At 45.6% G+C, this 22,212-nt stretch overlaps 2 protein-coding genes across 4 annotated transcripts in view; both read left to right on the top strand.

Moving 5' to 3' along the window:
* Window positions 1–270: 270 nt before the first annotated feature.
* LOC110491363 (synaptopodin 2-like protein) lies at window positions 271–16,157 on the top strand. Of its 3 annotated transcripts, none has more exons than XM_036946158.2 (5): window positions 271–500; window positions 4,212–4,363; window positions 6,170–6,394; window positions 6,557–7,005; window positions 10,932–16,157. In XM_036946158.2, exons 1-5 carry the CDS (start codon window positions 399–401, stop codon window positions 13,559–13,561), a joined length of 3,558 nt encoding a protein of 1,185 aa, XP_036802053.2. In that variant the 5' UTR covers window positions 271–398; the 3' UTR covers window positions 13,562–16,157. The 3 variants fall into 3 exon arrangements, with proteins under 3 accessions (XP_036802053.2, XP_090058024.1, XP_090058025.1); XM_090201898.1 differs by having other exon boundaries at window positions 321–500; window positions 4,212–4,404; XM_090201899.1 differs by lacking the exons at window positions 271–500; window positions 4,212–4,363; window positions 6,170–6,394; window positions 6,557–7,005 and adding an exon at window positions 8,211–8,473.
* Window positions 16,158–17,918: 1,761 nt separating this feature from the next.
* Window positions 17,919–22,212, top strand: part of LOC110491361 (uncharacterized) — a 9,306-nt gene continuing 5,012 nt past the window's right edge. Inside the window, exon 1 of the mRNA XM_090201678.1 lies at window positions 17,919–18,076. The gene's annotated coding sequence lies outside the window, so the exon portion shown is untranslated. The remainder of the gene's footprint in view (window positions 18,077–22,212) is intronic.

The following is a 22,212-nucleotide window of genomic DNA, read 5'->3' as shown; positions in this document are numbered from 1 at the left end:
TGGTGGTCAGGACAGTGTGCGAGGGGGCCAGAGGGTTATTTTGGGAGGATCTATCAGCATCCTTGGCTGGAGCTGCAGAGTGTCATGACACGTGTGGTGGATATAAAACACACACACACACTCTCCTGCCCCCTTCCAGCCGACACAGCATTTCACTATTAGCAGATGGAAACCAGTCCCCCTCCCCATCTCTTTCTCTCTCTCTCTCTCTCTCTCTCTCGCTTTACCCCCTTCCCTCTCAAACCCCCCTCTCTCTGGGTGGAGTAAGTGGGCGGGGTCACAGAGGAAGCATGTCAGACCAGTGAGACATACACACACACAGAGCAGTTGGAAGAAGCAGAGAGACATACACTCCGTGTGCAGTGTGATTCAGCGTGTATGTGTGTTACTGAGTAGTGATGGTAGCAGAGGAGGTGGTGGTCACTCTCTCAGGAGGGGCTCCATGGGGCTTCAGACTGCAAGGAGGAGTAGAGCAGAAAACACCACTACAGGTGGCCAAGGTACAACGTGTGTGTGTGTGTGCATGTGTGTGTGTGTGTGTGTGTGTGTGTGTGTGTGTGTGTGTGTGCATGTGTGCATGTGTGCGTGTGTGCGTGTGCGTGTGCGTGTGCGTGTGTGTGTGTGTGTAATATAGAGTGGGGTATGGGCAGATCGTAGAGTAACAATTGCAGGAACAGCTGTTGTATATAAATGGTGGTGTGTTCTCTCCATGTTGTATGCTTCTTGGTGTTCATGTGTGTTTCAGCTCTGTGTTTAATGTGTGTGTGTGTGATAGGAATTATTACAGTATGTTATCTCTCTCAGTGTAGTATACCATTAAGACAAGATAAAACCACTCTAAGAGCAGAGGAATTGACGGCATGCTCTCTAAGTGGACACACACACTCACAGAGACACGTTGGTGTTGACATGGCAGAATGCATTTAATCTAATCAGAAAAGATATTGTAGAAATCTGGGCTGCATGTAGGGCTCCTGCGTGGCACAGCGGTCTAAGACACTGTATCTCAGTGCTAGAGGAGTCACTACAGTCCCTGGTTCGATTCCACTCTGTATCACAGCTGGCCTTGATTGGAATTCCCATAAGGCGGTGCACAGCCTTAGAGTTTGGCAGGGGTTGGCCATCATCGTAAATCACAATTTGTTCTTAACTGACTTGCCTAGTTAAATGAAGGTAAAATAAAAATGTGACCTCTCTCAAATTGGCTTAGATGTTAGTACTGGGTTAGAGAAATGGATCATTCACAGCTCCAAATCTCAAGGCTGATGGATCAATGTTGTTGGCATCGAGATTATCCTTGTAGCTCAGTTGCTTGTGCTTAAGACACCAGGGTAGTGGGCTTGATTCCCGGGACCACTTACACATAAAACATTTTATTTGACATTACATTTCTCTGTAAGTCGCTTTGCAAAAAAGCATCGGCTAAATGGCATATATTATATTATTGCCGAGATACCCGTGAACCTTTTAACCCCTAAACTGCTCTGCAGCTGACACTGAACTACCAGCCTGTCGCATGTGTGCTATTCTATTCTATTCTCTTCTACTATATTATATTTTCTCTATTCTATTCTATTCTTTCCTACTATATTAGATTTTCTTCTATTCTCTTCGATTATATTATCTTCTATTTTCTTCTATTCTAATCTATTCTCTTCTCTTCCATTCTATTCTCCTCTCTTCTATTATTTTATCTTCTACTCTATCCTATCCTATTCTCTTCTATTCTATTATCTTCTATTATACTCTCTTCTATTCTATTCTCTTTTACTCTATCCACTTCTCTTCTATTATATTCTCTTCTATTCTAGTCTCTTTTATTCTATTCTATTATCTTCTACTCTATCCTCTTCTCTTTTATTATATTTTCCTATATTCTCTTTTATTATATTATCTTATATTCTATTCTATTATCTTCTATTCTATTCTCTTTTATTATTTTCTATTTTTTTAAATATTCTCTTCTATTCTCTTATCTTCTATTCTCTTTTATTCTATTCTCTTCTACTCTATCCTCTTCTCTTCTATTTTCTTCTATTTTCTTCTCTTCTATTATATTCTCTTCTACTCTAGTCTCTTTGATTCTATTCTCTTCTATTTTCTTTTATTCTATTCTCTTCTACTCTATCCTCTTCTCTTCTATTCTCTTCTATTATATTCTAGTCTCTTCTATTCTATTCTCTTCTATTATATCCTCTTCTCTCTTCTATTCTCTTCTATTCTATTCTCTTCTATTATATCCCCTTCTCTCTTCTATTCTCTTCTATTCTATTCTAGTCTCTTCTATTATATCCTCTTCTATTCTATTCTATTCTCTTCTATTATATTCTCTTCTCTTCACTTCTCTTCTATTCTCTTCTATTATATTCTATTATATTATTTTCTCTTCTACTCTATCCTCTTCTATTTGCTTTTATTCTATTCTCTTCTCTTCTCTTCTATTCTAGTCTCTTCCATTCTATTCTCTTCTATTATATTCTCTTCTCTTCACTTCTCTTCTATTCTCTTCTATTATATTCTATTATATTATTTTCTCTTCTACTCTATCCTCTTCTATTTGCTTTTATTCTATTCTCTTCTCTTCTCTTCTATTCTATTCTAGTCTCTTCTATTCTATTCTCTTCTATTATATCCTCTTCTCTTCTATTCTCTTCTATTCTATTCTAGTCTCTTCTATTCTATTCTCTTCTATTATATCCTCTTCTCTTCTATTCTCTTCTATTCTATTCTCTTCTGTTCTCTTCTATTCTATTATATCCTCTTCTCTTCTCTTCTCTTCTCTTCTCTTCTATGCTCTTCTATCCTCTTCTATTCTAGTCTCTTCTATTCTATTCTCTTTTATTCTCTTCTATTCGATTCTAGTCTATTTTATTATATTCTCTTCTATTCGTAATGTTAGGGTTAGGACTTGGGTAAGGGCATAGGTTAGGGTAAGGTTTAGGGTTAGGGTTAGGGGTTAGGAAAAATAGCATTTTGAATGGGACTGAATTGTGTGTCCCCACAAGGTTAGTTGTAGAAGACCGTGTGTGTGTGTGTGTGTGTGTGTGTGTGAGAGAGAGGCCATTTTTCCATGGCCTGCTCCAGCTCCTCTTAAATGAGCTATTCTAATCCTGTGGACCTCTACTCCCAGCTGGGCTTATCTGAGGCATGTCTGCCCTCCACATAATCACACACACAGTCTCTGGTGCCGACCGGTAGAGGGAAAAGCGGCGGGTAATGTACATGCTAATGCTAACCAGGCTAATTTGGCCTAACAGGTACATATTACTCACCATATAAAGTGTGTAAAAGGTGATATCCCTGGTTAGCTGCTCCGACTGTGGGTTTGTATAGGAATGTGGCTGGTTCTCCAGCTGGGGTTTATTTCGGGGTGTGTGGGCAACACATGGTGAATGTGAGGCATGCCCTCTGCCCACTGTGTGTATGGGGGGAGGCAGCTGTCTAATAGCCCCCCCTCCCCCCATAGCAGAAATGATTCTGCTATGTGTCATCTGTCCACTGTTCTTTCTTTCTTTCCCTCACGCTCTCTCTTTCTCTCTCCACCTGTATATATCTGCACCCTCTCTCTCCATCCTGCCTATTTCTCTCTTACTCTCTCCCTTTCTCTCCACCCCTCCCCTCTCTCTCCCCCTTTATATCTATTCACCCCCCACCCCCCTCTCTCTCTCTCTCTCTCTCTCTCTCTCTCTCTCTCTCTCTCTATCCCACCTATATCTCATGCTTTCTGACAGATCCATTTATGTATAGGGCTTTGCTTCCACCCCTCCACCCTATTCAGTGATGGATAACTTCATGACATCATTGCCTAGTTTGTACCGCCCTTCAGACTCCCCCCTCCCCTCCATAGACCCGGAGAGATGATGTCCTCATAACATAAATAGAAACTTGTGCAGGTCTTTCCCTACTGGCACTGACTTTGCTGATAGCTCCTTTATTGAGGGAAAATGTACTTCCTACGACTGTGATATGTTGTTGTCCCACCTCGCTATCTTGAGATGAATGCACCAACTGTACGTTGCTCTGGATAAGTGTCTGTTAAATGACTAAAATGTAAAACATTTAAACCTCAGAAGTGTTCAGCTTTTGTCTCCCCCTAGTGGCTCTATGACACTGCTCCCCACCTCTCAGGGGACTGAAGGGGTCTGGGATTCCATGATGTTCCATTGAGGCTGTGTGTGTGTGTGTGTTAATGTGTGTGTTGTGTGTTGCAGGTGCGACGGCGCAGTAAGGCGTGCCGGGCCGACCTGAGGGAGGAGGATGAGTTGGTTGCCATCGGCGACCATGTCTGTGCAGAGCTCAACCACGCTCAGGCGATGATGCTCATCGACTCCCATCGACACACTCTCAACCTCAGGGTCAAGAGGTCAGAGCATACAGACATAGACTCAACCTCAGGGTCAAGAGGTCAGATCATACAGACATAGACTCAACCTTAGGGTCAAGAGGTCAGATCATACAGACATACACACCAGTGCAATTCTACACAATGTCCTGCAATCCTACACATTTTGCCATGTCTTATGCCTTGTTCTTATGTTATCTGAGTAAATCAAACATTAAAACAAAATCAATGGAGGCCCAAAGCCATGACATTTTTACAATGTTTGATTCTCCCTGACTCTAGTTTTTAGTGATTGTTAGTTTCTCCATTATAATTTCTACGTACTTTACATTTGGTTTTAGTCTTTTTAGTTTACACTGAAAACATTTCACCATCCGGCAAATTACCCCCCACCTCCCCCCATCCAAAACATTTCACCATCCGGCAAATTACCCCCCCACCTCCCCCCATCCAAAACATTTCACCATCCGGCAAATTACCCCCCCACCTCCCCCCATCCAAAACATTTCACCATCCGGCAAATTACCCCCCCACCTCCCCCCATCCAAAACATTTCACCATCCGGCAAATTACCCCCCCACCTCCCCCCATCCAAAACATTTCACCATCCGGCAAATTACCCCCCCACCTCCCCCCATCCAAAACATTTCACCATCCGGCAAATTACCCCCCCACCTCCCCCCATCCAAAACATTTCACCATCCGGCAAATTACCCCCCCACCTCCCCCCATCCAAAACATTTCACCATCCGGCAAATTACCCCCCCACCTCCCCCCATCCAAAACATTTCACCATCCGGCAAATTACCCCCCCACCTCCCCCCATCCAAAACATTTCACCATCCGGCAAATTACCCCCCCACCTCCCCCCATCCAAAACATTTCACCATCCGGCAAATTACCACCCCACCTCCCCCCATCCAAAACATTTCACCATCCGGCAAATTACCCCCCCACCTCCCCCCATCCAAAACATTTCACCATCCGGCAAATTACCCCCCCACCTCCCCCCATCCAAAACATTTCACCATCCGGCAAATTACCCCCCCACCTCCCCCCATCCAAAACATTTCACCATCCGGCAAATTACCCCCCCACCTCCCCCCATCCAAAACATTTCACCATCCGGCAAATTACCCCCCCACCTCCCCCCATCCAAAACATTTCACCATCCGGCAAATTACCCCCCCACCTCCCCCCATCCAAAACATTTCACCATCCGGCAAATTACCCCCCCACCTCCCCCCATCCAAACCGTTTCTCCATCCGGCAAATTACCCCCCCCACCTCCCCCCATCCAAAACATTTCACCATCCGGCAAATTACCCCCCCACCTCCCCCCATCCAAACCGTTTCTCCATCCGGCAAATTACCCCCCCACCTCCCCCCATCCAAACCGTTTCTCCATCCGGCAAATTACCCCCCCACCTCCCCCCATCCAAACCGTTTCTCCATCCGGCAAATTACCCCCCCACCTCCCCCCATCCAAAACGTTTCTCCATCCGGCAAATTACCCCCCCACCTCCCCCCATCCAAACCGTTTCTCCATCCGGCAAATTACCCCCCCACCTCCCCCCATCCAAACCGTTTCTCCATCCGGCAAATTACCCCCCCACCTCCCCCCATCCAAACCGTTTTTTTTCTTATTCCATCTCAGTAGTGGCGGAGGAGGGTTTTTCAGTGGCGGCCACGATTTAGACCCGCCCACTGCTAAATGCATATAGGGGATACACTGTACACATACACTAGACCTATACAAGTAGACCGTAGAATAAGCAACGCAGACACACACACAGCCTGGCTATCTCGTTCTCTTTCTGCCTCCAGGTCTGGGTTCCACTCTGTGGTCCTGCCGGGTCAGATACACACAGCCACACACACAGACGGGCCTGCCTGCTTCACCCTCACCTCCCCCCCTGACAGTGAGGCCTATTATGGAGAGACGGACAGCGATGCGGACACACACACACACCGCCGCCAGCGACACACTCCTCCGGATGCGCACTCTCCCGGTCGCCAGCAGGAGGAGGAGGAGACTTCGGAGATAAGCGGGTATGAGACAAAAACAAAACAGAATCATCCCCAACCTTGTTGGTTTGTACGATGACATCACCATGACCTGCCCAATCTCTCTCTCTCTCTCTCTCTCTCTCTCTCTCTCTCTCTCTCTCTCTCTCTCTCTCTCTCTCTCTCTCTCTCTCTCTCTCTCTCAAGGTATGAGAGCGCTCCAGATGGGGGCGTTTCCCTGCAGGGGACCTGGGAGCAACTACCCACACTGGGAAATGGGGGGATCCAACAGTGGGAGCAACCAACGGGATCAGGAACAGGGGGGTTTCAACCTGGAGTACCACGCAGGGAGGTAGTCTACCAACCCCAACCCCAACCCCCGCAGGCCCGGCCAGAGTGGACCCACCCAGCCCGGCCCGTCCTACACCATGCGCAGGGGGAGCCGGTGGTGGGAGGAGAGGTGGAGGGAGACAGTGGGTTCCAGGAGGCAGGGGGGGGTGTGGTTCTGGCCTGCTCACCCCTGGTGTCTCCAGAGCGGGCTAGAGGAGCCATGATGCTGGGCTCCAGCTCTCAGATGGTTCCCATGGTGGGCTCCCAGCTGACCCCACTCAGTGATGAACTGTCTGCTACGTACAAGGAAAAGGCCCGGCAAGCCAGTGAGTACACTTTACCAGATACCCTGCACACTATACACACTACAGCCTACATGTGAACTCTTCAGCTGCTCTGCAACGCCTGTGGGATTGTCTGTGAGTGTCTGTGAGTGTATGGGAGTAAATGTGTCTGGTTAAAGGCTTGTAAGTAAAGCATTTCACGGGAAAGTCTACACTTGTTGTATTCAGCGCATGTGGCAAATAAAGTTTGATTTGATTTGAGAGAGGGGGATATTTCCTGTTGCTGTCTATCTCATGAATCAAAGCGTCCCTCTCCTATTTCTGTCTCTCCTGTCAGTATTCTAAGCCCTGGTCTCATCCAGAAGATTTATGATGGGACAGCTAGCATTCCCCTCTGGCCTTGACGGACACACGGACACAACTGACCTCACATTTAGTGATCCCCACAGCTGAATATGCCATGGCTGATGGGAGGAGAGGGGATGGGGGAGGGGGTGTGGGGGTGGGGGGGGGGGGGGGGGGGGGGGGGCAGCAAACCTGATCAATTATACCCTATTTATTTGAAAATCAGGTTTCAACTCCATGTCAAAAATGGCATTCTTCCCATGCAGCTAGACATAGGTATCTGACCTGCTTAGATGACTACATGAATCTATTAACTCATGAATGATGTAACTTTCCTCACAGCTGTCTACCTCATTCTGAACTAAAGCAGCTGATGGTGCTCCCTGGCACAATGTTATCCTGCTGAGCTAAAGCCTTGGCATAAGCTTTAGGAGCTAATGCAAGTCTTCAGGTTTCAGGCAAGGTTACATCTTGGACAGAGAGACAATAGTGACAGTGAGAACTGGCCTTACTCACATCACACACACACACACGCACACACACACACACACGCACACACACACACGCACATACACACATACGTACGCATGCGCGCACACATACACGCACGCACACACTCACACACACCTACACACAGACACAGACACAGACAGACACACACACACACACACACACACACACACACACACACACACACACACACACACACACACACACACACACACACACACACACAGCTCTGGAGCATGTACAAGGTTGTTGTATGGAAATATTTTGCAGATCTGAGTGGGTGAAGGACGGGGGAGAACCCCATGGACAGTGTGTGTGTGTGTGTGTGTGTGTGTGTGTGCCCAGACATCTGTCAGACAGACAGGAATAGGGGATGACATCATGTGTTGGTTTGGGATAGAAGAAGAGAGAGAGAATGAGAGAGTGACACAAAAGAGGAGAGTGGGGGGATGGGAAGAAAGGAGAGAGAGGAGAGGAGAGAGAGATACGAGAGAGAGTTGTTATCCTACCTAGAATACAACTGGTCATTTTCCACCTACCTGAGAATGTGTGTGTGAGGGTTAGAGAACACACACACTTGGAGACATGAGGAACTTCACATCTTCAACGGGTTCGGACCCTGATGAACACTCCGTTATTCACTCCATCTACGCTGGTAAGTCACACACACACACACACACACACACACACACACACACACACACACACACACACACACACTGGAGGTGCTGAAGGTGTGGTAAGATACTGTTACTGGACAGGAGGTGTTTTCTGCTGATGATTCTGGGTGTTTTTAGTGAGAAATGAAATCTGTTTGGTGATGGTGGGTAATATTGATGGTTGGGTAATATTGATGGTGGGTAATATTGATGGTTGGGTAATATTGATGGTGGGTAATATTGATGGTTGGGTAATATTGATGGTGGGTAATATTGATGGTGGGTAATATTGATGGTTGGGTAATATTGATGGTTGGGTAATATTGATGGTTGGGTAATATTGATGGTTGGGTAATATTGATGGTTGGGTAATATTGATGGTGGGTAATATTGATGGTGGGTAATATTGATGGTTGGGTAATATTGATGGTGGGTAATATTGATAATGAGTAATATTGATGGTTGGGTAATATTGATGGTGGGTAATATTGCTGGTTGGGTAATATTGATGGTGGGTAATATTGATGGTGGGTAATATTGATGGTTGGGTAATATTGATGGTTGGGTAATATTGATGGTTGGGTAATATTGATGGTTGGGTAATATTGATGGTTGGGTAATATTGATGGTTGGGTAATATTGATGGTGGGTAATATTGATGGTTGGGTAATATTGATGGTTGGGTAATATTGATGGTTGGGTAATATTGATGGTGGGTAATATTGATGGTTGGGTAATATTGATGTTGGGTAATATTGATGGTGGGTAATATTGATGGTGGGTAATATTGATGGTGGGTAATATTGATGGTTGGTAATATTGATGGTTGGGTAATATTGATGGTGGGTAATATTGATGGTGGGTAATATTGATGGTGGGTAATATTGATGGTGGGTAATATTGATGGTGGGTAATATTGATGGTTGGGTAATATTGATGGTTGGGTAATATTGATGGTGGGTAATATTGATGGTTGGGTAATATTGATGGTGGGTAATATTGATGGTGGGTAATATTGATGGTTGGGTAATATTGATGGTGGGTAATATTGATGTTGGGTAATATTGATGGTGGGTAATATTGATGGTTGGGTAATATTGATGGTGGGTAATATTGATGGTGGGTAATATTGATGGTTGGGTAATATTGATGGTGGGTAATATTGATGGTGGGTAATATTGATGGTTGGGTAATATTGATGGTGGGTAATATTGATGTTGGGTAATATTGATGGTGGGTAATATTGATGGTTGGGTAATATTGATGGTGGGTAATATTGATGGTGGGTAATATTGATGGTGGGTAATATTGATGGTGGGTAATATTGATGGTGGGTAATATTGATGGTTGGGTAATATTGATGGTGGGTAATATTGATGGTTGGGTAATATTGATGGTGGGTAATATTGATGGTGGGTAATATTGATGGTTGGGTAATATTGATGGTGGGTAATATTGATGTTGGGTAATATTGATGTTGGGTAATATTGATGGTGGGTAATATTGATGGTTGGGTAATATTGATGGTGGGTAATATTGATGGTTGGGTAATATTGATGGTTGGGTAATATTGATGGTTGGGTAATATTGATGGTTGGGTAATATTGATGGTGGGTAATATTGATGGTTGGGTAATATTGCTGGTTGCTGCTGGTCGACTCTGTCTTTGTGTTTCTGCCAGTCAAGGCTGCTGTGTGTCTCTCCTGCCCTGTATATTTTTTATGTTACTGATGTCGACTGATGTCGTCTGATCTGTGGTTGGATAAGAGAAACCTGGACTGATTCCTCTCTTCAGATACAGTAGATGCGTTATGAGCTGTGAGGTTTCAGTTAGACTGTGATTCCTGTCACTGTTTGAGTAGATGCACCAGCCTCATAGACGCCTCACCTAATCCCCTGATCCCTTCACTGGTGTGTGTGTGTGTGTGTGTGTGTGTGTGTGTGTGTGTGTGTGTGTGTGTGTGTGTGTGTGTGTGTGTGTGTGTGTGTGTGGCTGTTAGTCATACTAACAGTATTTGTGTGAGGGTATTTCTGAGGGCTGAGTTCATTTATAAAACGGCTGAAATATCTCCATCTCATACACCAAATACATACACTGATATGGAGACCGACAAACAGACAGACAGACAGACAGACAGACAGACAGACAGACAGACTATCTGGGCGCTGCTCAACTGGGGAGTATGGGGAAATCAGAGCTTTGAGCCCCCAGCACACTCTCCTGTCTGTCAGGGTTGAGCCCTGCCCACCCCTCACTGGCTGATGGTGTCACCCATCATGGTGTCATCATGGATTTGAGTGACATTCCAGATGCTGTCAATCACTCCCAAACAGGCTTTTATGTTTCTAACCAGAATTTTCTTATTCATTACAGTTACTTATGTAATCCTCTGTTCTCTCTTTCTCTCTTCCCCACTTCTCCCCCTTCCTCCTGTCCCTCCCCCTGTCTACCAGAGCTGCAGAGAGGAGAGAGTGTGGTAGACAGGCAGGTGAAAGAGGCTCGTACTAAATGTCGTTCCATCGCCTCCCTGCTCACCGCCGCTCCAAACTCCAACTCTAAAGGAGTTCTCATGTTCAAGAAGAGACGCCAGCGTGCCAAGAAGTTCACCCTCACCTGTTTTGGCCGCGCGGAGGGGGAGGTGGGTGCTGAGACTGGGGGAGAGATGGAGGGGGAGGTGGGTCATGAGACTGGGGGAGAGACGGAGGGAGAGGAGGAGGAAGGGAGTTCCTTCCCCTCGGGTTCAGAGGTGGATGAAGAGGGCTTTGCTGGAACCTTTGACCCCACCTGGGACAGCGAATACCTGGACATGCTGGATAGGAGGAGTTCTGCCTGCCCCTCCACCTATAACTCAAGGCCCCAAACACCAACTAATCAGAGCTCAGGGTTGGATTCCTTGGCCTATCAGAGCCCAGAGATGAACATGTCATTCAATCAGGGGTCTGGGATGAATGCCCCAGCCTATCAGAGCCCCGGGCTGGACTACATAGCCTATCAGGGGAAAGAGACAAAGCAGTATGAGCAGCAAAGGAAATTGGCCACTCCTGTCACCTACAACTCTGCCCCTAACACCTCCCTGACTGCAAGTTTGTCCAATGGGGGCTCAGCAGGGATGAGTCAGGCCAGTGTGGTTCTGACTTCCACCTCTCACACCCCTATCCCCCCCCAGCCTGACCTAAACACTAACCCTAACCCGCCTGGGGGAATCCATAACCGCACGGCACGCCCCTTCAGCTCAGGCCTTGCCCCATCTCGCCCCCCCGCCAGCCCTGTCATCTTCCGACCCGTCCAGCCCACTCCTGGCTTGACAATGGTTTCCAAACCCACTGCTGCGGTATCCATGGTAACCATCGCCCCCCCTCGCCCTTCAGGGGCGCCCGAGGCCAGGAGAGCGGTCTCCAGTACCTCCCTCTACATTCCCCCTAGACCTACTGAATCCATCCTCTCTCCTCCTCCTCTTGTTCTCTCTCCTCCATCCTCTCCTACCCGCACTCCCTCTCAGCCTTTCTCTTCTCCCTCGGTCCATACTGCCACCTTCTCTCCTTCTTCTGACTGCTGCTCCTTGACTGCTCCTCAACCATTCTCTCCTCCTCCTGCCCCCATTCAACACTTCTCTACTCCTAGTCAACCTTTCTCCCCTCCTCCTCCTCATGCCCCAGTCTATCCATCCTCTGCCATGGCTGCCCAGCCCTTCTCTCCTCCTTCTTCTTCTAATCAACCCTTCTCTCCATCCTCTGCCACACCTTACATTCCCTCCCTTGCTCAGACCCAACCCCCTCCTCCCTTGACCTTCAACTCCTATGTCTCTATGACAAACCCTGCCATGGTGACCCCCTCCACTGCCCAGACCCCTGCCTCTGATTCTTTGTCATCCCGTGAGCAGCGTATCGCCGTCCCCGCCTCCAGAACAGGCATTCTCGCGGAGGCGCGTCGTCGCAGCAACAAGAAGCCTATGTTCCGTCCTTCTGTGGAGAACAAGAAGGACGTGTCTCCCAACCCGGCCCTGCTGGAGCTGCTCCAAAACCCGGATGCACCGACCAGGATAGGCCCAGGCCCCATGGGGCCTAGTGGAGGAGTTAGTGGGGAGGCTGGAGGTGAGTCAGGCCCTGAAGAGGACTGGTTGAAGCTGGGGGCTGAGGCCTGTAACTTCATGCAGGCACAGAGAGGCTCCAAGCCCCCTCCTGTGGCCCCTAAACCCCAGCCTCCTCCACAGGTACCCCAGCTAGCAGGGAAGGGGGGTCAGCTGTTTGCCCGTAGGCAGAGCAGGATGGATCGCTATGTGGTGGAGACCCCCTCCTCACCCCAACCCAGTCCCGACCACCCCCGCCAGCCCTCTCCCACACCCTCCCTCCCCTCTCAATTCAAATACTCCTCCAGCTGCAGAGCCCCCCCTCCCATCAGCTACAACCCCCTCCTCTCCCCCTCCTGCCCTCCCCAAGCCCAGCGCCAGAGGGCGGGGGTAGTAGGACAGGGTGGGGGTTCAGCGGGGCATAAAGCCGCCCCTGGGGGTCAGAAGGCTCAAGGCATCAAGGCTCTGGACTTCATGAGTCACCAGCCCTATCAGCTAAACTCCTCCCTCTTCAGCTACGGGGGCGGGACTCCCCAGGGCCAAAACAAGATGCCACGTGTGTATGAGGTCAAACGGTTCTCCACGCCACCTCCCACAGGCCCCGCCCCTACTGTCATCATCCCACGATCAGCGACCACACTAGGAGAACCGATGTGGAGGTCTGATGTCATTTCTCTTCCCCCAAAAGCCACTTCCTGCTACCAATCACTCTCTACCCCCCCCTACCAACCTCAGCCCCAGTGGGTCCCACCTACTCCAGCCCCCACAGGCCCCCTCCCACAGCTTCCGAGCTTCTCCTCCGTCCATGTCCCTGACCCTAACCCCTACCCCTCCCAGGCCCACGCCCCCCAACAAGGTAACAGTCAGTTTAAGAGTGCCCCTGATCTGAGCCATTTGGCCCACACCCCACCTCGCCCCGCCTCCACGCAGCCCTCCAGAGTGCCTCGCCCCAAATTCAGCACCTCTAACCTGGGTCTGCAACCTAGCGTCTGGCGCCCCGGATCCACCATGAGCTAAGTCAACACACTATAGACTGGCTCTGGAGAAATCCCAGCTTGCAAATTTGGTTCCTTGGAAGTTGTGGGAACGTACGTTTTTGGTTTACCATTGGTTCTGGGAATGAAGCCGTAAGTTACCCAGACCGGTAAAACTGAATGTTTTTTAAACATTCTGATAACGGAAGTAAACATTTTGCCTGTTCTGGGAAGTTACGCTTTAAGTTTGCAGGGAGGTTTTGAGAACATTTTATTCTGGTTCCCTGAAAGTTTTCCGAGGAGGTTTTGTTATCGTTCTTAGAACAGAAATGATGGGTTATTTGAAGGTAATTAAATAAAGTTTTGAGAACATTATCTAAATGTTGTGAATGTTTTAAACAAAATGTAAAGGTTATTTCGAAATGATGGAATAACTTCCTTAACATTTTCACTGAATGTTTCAATAAGACTTTCAATAACACTGCGAGAATAGTTTGTTAAGAACTCCAAGCACAGATAAGACAAATGGAAACGTATTTGCTGAGGCATTAATCACGCAAACACATGCATTTTTTTTTTATTGTGGCACGGCGTCAGTGAGATTCAAACCTATGATCTTCTGTTCTCTATCTATGAAATGAGTCTAGGATGGAGCTAGCATGTTTTTTATTACTTGTTTAAAATAAACTCATGTTCATTGTAGTCTACACAAACAGACCCCATTTCAAAGAAAACAAACATTTATTCAAGTGTGGCCAATTATCGGGCACGGCTAACACACCTGAGGAGAGAGAGAGTTGACGCTGAGAACGGAATGTATTCGTTTTTAAACGTTATTTATGTTTTCTTGTGGTTTTTAGCAAACGTTTTCTTAATGTTCTGAGAACATGACTTTGAATAGAACCATGAGCAAACCTTCAGACGACGTTATGCTGAAGTACTAAACATCCCGCAGAAGAATATTGTTTCTTAACGTTTTCTGAATGTTCTGAGAACAGTACTTTGAATAGAACCATGAGCAAACCTTCAGACGACGTTATGCTGAAGTACTAAACATCCCGCAGAAGAATATTGTTTCTTAACGTTTTCTGAATGTTCTGAGAACAGTACTTTAAATAGAACCATGAGGAAACCTGTAGGAAACATTATTCTGAAATATTGAAATTCTTGCAGAAGAACGTTGTTACTAAACATTCTCTGAACTATTTGAAAACATTCCCAGTTGGAGAACGTTCCTAGAACATTACCAAAAGTGTCACTAAATGTAACCATGTTTCAACTTTTAGAAAACATTTATTTAAAGTAACGAAATACCAAGAAAATTATGTTATTTCGTCAAGTTCCTTAAATCTGCTCGGAATGTTCCAAAGCCAAGCAACTATCCTGCACCATTCCGAGAATGTTGTGGGAATGTTGTATGCAAAATAACCATAGGACAACTATGCTCTCACGTTTTGGACTGACAAGGTACTGGTCTTTGTCAGTCCAAAAGAGATGTTAGTATTGTGCATTGCATAATTTACCTAAGAATGAAAATCAGAAGTCTATCCACTACTCACCTGTTTGAATACTTTGAAGTGTCTTTGGTCTGGGGTTTTCTTGATCACATTCTTTATTTTATAGACTTCCTGTTTGGACACCATTGTAGCTCTTGGTTCACACCAGCCTTGTCATCACCATTCCTTCTTCTGATAATTTGACCTCCTCTGCTTCACCTGATAAAAAATATTATTTGATGTATAGTTGATATAGAATATAGTTGATATGTATGAATATATGAATATGAATGTAAAATAAGTATTTTATAACGCGATCTAAAGTGTCAGACAAAGAGAGAGAGAAACATGGATAGGGAGAGAAAATGGGTCTTGATATGTAGTTTAATAAAACAAAATTGAATGCGTTGGGAATGACAGAATAAAGTTGAAAATAAAGAAGGATAAACAGATAAAAGTGAGGACGTGCTAAAGAGAGATCGAGCAGAGGAGAGATGGATGAGAGGAGAGATCGAGGAGAGGAGAGATGGATGAGAGGAGAGATGGATGAGAGGAGAGATGGATGAGAGGAGAGAAGCTAGAACATCCATCCTAAGACAAACTGTAGGCTAATGCTGACTTGTAAAAGGATGGACTACATGCCTGCTGTGTGCTTCCATTGTGACTTTAGCTAAGGGGCCTAATACAATCTCGGGGAGTGCAGGAGACCCGGGTTCAAAATCCAGTTGGTCACATGAAGGCCTGAATCTGAACCAAAGAGCTGACTGTATAGGAGAACAAGACTGTACTCATCTATGAAGCTACCAGCACGCAGTGCCAACCTCTTCTTTTTCATGTTATTTTTGTCATGAATATTGTGAGTATATTATTATTATGAATATCATGAAATAGCCTGTGTTTTTCTTTCTTGCTTCATATAAATGTGTCAGTGCATTGCACAGTAGTACACTCTGTATCAGGATGTGTTTGTTTGGTGGTTTTTCCTTTGCCTTTTCCACTTCCTTATTGTGATAAGAAAGGGAGGGGAAGGGAAGGGAAAGGAAGGGAGGAGATAGCAGGGAGGTTTTGTCTGATTGATGTGAGAGCTGAGCTGTTCAGTTGGTGTTCTGTAGTTCAGAGAAATAAAAAACAGATGTGAAACTCTCCAGCCGTCTGTCTGTCTGTCTGTCTGTCTGTCTGTCTGTCTGTCTGTCTGTCTGTCTATGTCTCCAGCATCATGCCCACCTCCAATAGGACTGGGTAAGAGAGACGAGGTAGGTAGGAGTTATATTATAATCATCATCTGGGACAGCTCCTACCGTCATCCACAAGGTGGTGATGTTGCTTCGTTATTACAGTGAGCTCAGTCACAGTCTCATCATAGGGTTATGATGGATCGCTTACAGAAAAACCACATGAGTTTCACATGTGAACACATGTGAAGTGTTCCAAAAACACGTGTTCATGTGCTCACACGTGATCTTACGTGACGTTAATGTGATAACATGTGACAACATGCGAAGCCTCGTGACAACATGTAACTACACATGTGAAAGCGTGATCAAAAACACGTTATCATGTGAAAAAAAAGTGAAATTTCATGTGAAATCATGTGATATTCCACATGTGAAATAGTGTGGTTTTTTCTCTAAGGGATGAATATATAATCAAACAAACCCTTTCACTAAGGGAAGGTTGCTAGCTGCCTTCATGGGTGTTTTATTATCATCTCGATGTTGAAGACAGTTCCTGTAAACTGTGTTCTAAATTCCTTGACCATGTTCTGTCAGTCACCATCCCAGAGCTGTGAAACCCTACCTAGCCCATGCTGGATCGCTATCTTTAGCCTCAAACTTTAGCCTCATCTGATCCCAGGGTGAAGTGAGGGCTGTGTGTCAGGGTTCTTCTGCTGCAAAGCAAAATGGCTGTTGTCGCATGACTCAGGTGAGTGGTAACCCAAGCAATATCAAGTATGTTGTGTCTGAGGAGAAAACACTAATGCTAATCTTTATCACGAGAATGGCTACACTCCTACTGGTTGATAACTGGTAATGCACTTAGCTCTCTCCCCTGACATTAGGCCTTCGGACGAGCGCGCGCACACACACACACACACTGCCAGGAGGGCCTCTCCTATTTTTAGTCCTGTTGATCTCCAGTCATCTGGTTGAGTGCTGAGTGCTGGACTCTAAACACTAATTTTTACAATGTGATCAGAGTAAAGACATCAGAAGAACTACCCCCCCTCCCCACCCCACCAACACACACACTACCTGATCACCATCATGGGGCTACTATCCAGTCCCTGCAGTCATAGGTCTTCAGTTATGCCATACATTCTCATAAATCTGAGTCAGGTTTAGAGTTGGCGCTAGGTTTATGGGTCAGGGGTTAGAGGACAGGGTTGAGGGTTAGCTTTGAAATAGGTCATTAAAGTCGGATGCATAGTAAATTCTCTATTGATGATTAGACACTAGCTCTGTCTCACTCTGTCCCCCTTTCTCTCTCTCTCTACCCATATCTCATTATCTCACTCTCTTTCTCCCTCTCTTTCAGTATGCTCTCTCTCTCTCTCTCTCTCTCTCTCTCTCTCTCTCCCTCTCTGTCTGTCTCTGTCTCTGTCTCTGTCTCTCTCTCTCTCTATGTGGTCAGTTGTGTGACAGAGATCTGAGTGATATGGGGACACAGCCACTTGTTTATTCTAAAGGTATAAACAGGTGAACTGGACACTTCACTATGGTGAGAAACACAGTCCTCGGGGAGCGAAGGGAAGGGGGGTAAGTGATTATCTTTCTCTATCCACTATTCTGTCCTCCCGTCCTCTTCACACTACCCCCTTCAACCCCCCCCCGTTCTATACTGGTCTATACATAGACCCCGGGAGCATCTGAGAGACAATATCAGTCTCCTCGTAGACCCTTAAGCAGCTCCCACCCACCCAGGCTTCCGTAGCCCAGCTCCTACACTGTCTCTTGGGTGTACAGGAGGGTAGGCACTGGGACACTTTCTGGAATACTTTCAACTCTTCTTCTCCTCCTTGAACATTATTTTCTTCTTCTCTAATTCCTGAGAATTCTCCTGAGGTAAGGCTACATTTGTGACATCACCTCCTACCAGTTGGTAGAGCAGGATGTTTGTAACACCATCGTAGTGGGTTTATTTCCCAGGACCAGCCACACATAAAATGCACACATTCCTGTAAGTCGCTTTGAATAAAAGCTTCTGCTAAATGGCATCTATTATCTGGGGGTGATAATAATGGACTGATGCAGGTCTAATTGTCAGCCAGGTATAGACAAGCTCACTGTTAAGGAATGAATTGGGCGATCTACTGGTTTTAGATTTGATTCAACATGGGTTTATGCCATGCAAGGCCTGCACTGTGCTGGGCTGGGCTCTGCTGGGCTGTTTCAGGTGTAAAAGTCCTGGTCAGTGTGTGTCATGTGTCCTCCACGTACGGCAGCATGTCATATGTATCACAGCATACATTAATTCATGTATTAATGGTATGGTATCAACTTACATGGCTTTCTAGCTATTGGTTAGTAGATGCATGGCCCTTTATTCTTCAACACTCATCGGGTACAAACCCATTCACATTTCATGTCCATCAGGCTGGAGTGGGTTTGGGATGTCGGTGGTATGATGAGGCATTCACGTGCTCGGAGTCGTCAGTCCGACATGATTCAAGTTCAAGTGCTTCTAAAATCAGAACAATTCTTCAACCAATAATCATTTACCCAGCTAACACATTTTGTTCTGAGAACCACGTGTTTCTCAGAGCGTGGTTGTCCTGAGGTTATTTTGCATGAACCTTCCAACAACTTTCTGGGAATGGTGTCGAATAGTTACTTGTCTTTGGAACATTCTCCACACATTCAAAAACTTAACAAAAAAACTGTATTTTCTTGGTATTTCATTATTTTAACAGAACATTTCCTAAAAGTTCAATCATGGTTACATTTAATTTACATTTTGGCAATGTTTTTGGAACGTTATTCAACTGGTTTGACATTGGGAATGTTCTCAAATAGTTCAGAGAACGTTAAAAAAACAACTTCTGTGGGAATTTCAGTTCTTCAGCATAACGTTTCCTATTGGTTTCTTCATGGTTCTATTTAGAATAATGTTCTCAAATTGTTCCAAGAATGTTCTTCTGTGGGAGCCACAGATGATGCAATCTCTATTGCACTCCACACTGCCCATTCCCACCTGGACAAAATGAACACTTACGTGAGGACGCTATTCATTGACTACAGCTCAGCGTTCAACACCATAGTACCCTCAAAGCTCATCACTAAGCTAAGGATCCTGGGACTAAACACCTCCCTCTGCAACTGGATCCTGGACTTCCTGATGGGCCGCCCCCAGGTGGTGAGGGTAGGTAGCAACACATCTGCCACGCTGATCCTCAACACTGGAGCTCCACAGGGGTGCGTGCTCAGTCCCCTCCTTTACTCCCTGTTCACCCATGACTGCATGGCCAGGCACGACTCCAACACCATCATTAAGTTTGCAGACGACACAACAGTGGTAGGCCTGATCAACGACAACAATGAGACAGCCTATAGGGAGGAGGTCAGAGACCTGGCCGTGTGGTGCCAGAATAACAACCTATCCCTCAACTTAACCAAGACTAAGAAGATGATTGTGGACTACAGGAAAAGGAGGACCGAGCACGCCCCCATTCTCATCGACGGAGCTGTAGTGGAGCAGGTTGAGAGCTTCAAGTTCCTTGGTGTACACATCAACAACAAACTAGAATGGCCTAAACACACCAAGGCAGTCGTGAAGAGAGCACGACAAAGCCTATTCCCCCTCAGGAAACTAAAAAGATTTGGCATGGGTCCTGAGATCCTCAAAAGGTTCTACAGCTGCAACATCGAGAGCATCCTGACTAGTTGCATCACTGCCTGGTACGGTAATTGCTCGGCCTCTGACCGCAAAGCACTACAGAGGGTAATGCATACGACGGCCCAGTACATCACGGGGGCCAAGCTGCCTGCCATCCAGGACCTCTACACCAGGCGGTTTCAGAGGAAGGCCCTAGCCACCCCAGTCATAAACTGTTCTCTATACTACCGCATGGCAAGCGGTACCGGAGTGCCAAGTCTAGGACAAAAAGGCTTCCCAACAGTTTTTAGCTCCAAGCCATAAGACTCCTGAACAGGTAATCAAATGGCTACCCGGACTATTTGCATTGTGTGCCCCCCCAACCCCTCTTTTTACGCTGCTGCTACTCTCTGTTTATCTTATATGCATAGCCACTTTAACTATACATTCATGTACATACTACCTCAATTGGCCCGACCTACCAGTGCTCTCCCGCACATTGGCTAACAGGGCTATCTGCTTTGTGTCCCGCCACCCGCCACCCGCCACCCGCCACCCGCCAACCCCTCTTTTACGCTACTGCTACTCTCTGTTCATCATATATGCATAGTCACTTTAACTATACATTCATGTACATACTACCTCAATCAGCCTGACTAACCGGTGTCTGTATGTAGCCTCCCTACTTTTATAGTCTAGCTGCTGTATGTAGCCTGTCTTTTTACTGTTGTTTTATTTCTTTACTTACCTATTGTTCACCTAATATCTTTTGTGCACTATTGGTTAGAGCCTGTAAGTAAGCATTTCACTGTAAGGTCTACTACACCTGTTGTATTCGGTGCACGTGACAAATATGATTTGATTTGATTTGAATTTCAGCACTTCAGCATAGCGTTTCCTACATATTTCCTCATTGTTCTATCAAAGTCATGTTCTCAATTTGTTCCAACAACATTAAGAAAACTTTAAATTAAAAACCACAAGAAATCTTTAGTAATATTCAGAGAATGTTGTTAGAATGTTATTTAAAAACATTCCGTTCTCAGCATCAACAAAACTATCTCTTCCTCTCTCTTGTTGAGTGTGTTCAGGTGCGTTGGCCACGCCCACTAATTGGCCACACCTGATCTTAATGAGTGATTGTTTCCTTTGAAATGGGGTCTGTTTGAATAGACTAAAATTAACAGCTTTGTAGGAGTAAAAAATACATGGCTTGCTAGATCCATCCTGGGCTGCATTTACACAAGCTGCCTAATTCTGATAGTTTTTTCCACTAATTGGTCTTTTGGCCAATCAGATCAGTACTTTTGTCAATAATTGAGCAAAAGATCAGAATTCAGCTGTCTGTGTACATGCGGCGCAGTGGACTAATTTCATGTATAGAGAACGGAAGATCTTAGGTTCAAATTTCACTGATGCCTTGTCATAACAAAAAAGAAAATTGTTCACATGATTAATGCCTAAGGAAATTCATTTCCATGTGTCTTATCTGTGTGTGGAGTAAAAAATGAAATAAACTAGCAGTGTTATTAAAAGTCTTATTGAAACATTGTGTGGAATTTATTCAAAAACCTACAAATAATCTATAATTTCCGTTTTCAAAGCGTTCATCATTTCTGTTCTCAGAGTGTTAATAAAACCTCCCTGGAAAACGGTCAAGGAACCGGAGTTAAACATTCTTAGAAACTTCCTGCAAACTAAAAATGAAAGTTCCCAGAACAGGTAAAAGTCTTACTTCTGTTCTCAGAACATTTAGAAAACCTTACATTTTACCGGTCAGGAAATGTATTGCTTCGTTCCCACAACCAAGGTGAAAACAAAAAACAAAAACACATGTTTCCACAACTTACAAGAAACCAAATGTGGTAACTGGGTAGTTAGCTAGATAGTTTTCTCGATATGCTTGCTACCGTTGCTAATAATTAAGTTAGCTAGTTTGCTTAATATTGACGATATGACATATTTTACAATATATGACAAACTAGCTACATTATCCAGTTTGTAATTGTCAGAAACTGATTTGTTATCATCTTTTGGTTGAAAAGGTCAGAGGTCAGTGGTAAAATGAATTGGAGGTCGTACAAAAAAAACGACCAGTCAGAACTCCAAACGTCCGATAACTTCGACACCACGTGAACGTCTCACGAGAGAATTATGTTGGGAGTTCTAGGGGATGAGCTGGGTGTTTCGGGAATCGGGATGTGTGAGTTTGGGAATGTGCTGACTGATGACGTTCCCTGTCAGCTGTCCTCCCGGGAGATTTATCTGCAGCTAAAACAGGAATAGTGAGGGGGATAGAAGCCCCTCTACTTGGGGGTAATGGGACCCTCAGACCCCCAGGCCTTCAGCCTCACGTCCTCCTGAAGTTGGGGGACTTTTCCCCCAT

Source organism: Oncorhynchus mykiss, chromosome 16 (assembly GCF_057628025.1).
Source record: "Oncorhynchus mykiss isolate SJ-2025 chromosome 16, ASM5762802v1, whole genome shotgun sequence".
NCBI classification, from domain to species: domain Eukaryota; kingdom Metazoa; phylum Chordata; class Actinopteri; order Salmoniformes; family Salmonidae; genus Oncorhynchus; species Oncorhynchus mykiss.
This window is presented reverse-complemented; position numbering and strand designations above follow the sequence as displayed.

What these genes read in the sequence shown, in the direction of transcription:
- LOC110491363 (XM_036946158.2), top strand. Translation starts at nt 399, where the DNA reads ATGGTAGCAGAGGAGGTGGTGGTCACTCTCTCAGGAGGGGCTCCATGG. An exon ending in CACCACTACAGGTGGCCAAG is followed by an intron (nt 501 to 4,211) that starts GTACAACGTGTG and finishes TGTGTGTTGCAG; the next exon opens with GTGCGACGGCGCAGTAAGGC. An exon ending in CTCAACCTCAGGGTCAAGAG is followed by an intron (nt 4,364 to 6,169) that starts GTCAGAGCATAC and finishes TTCTGCCTCCAG; the next exon opens with GTCTGGGTTCCACTCTGTGG.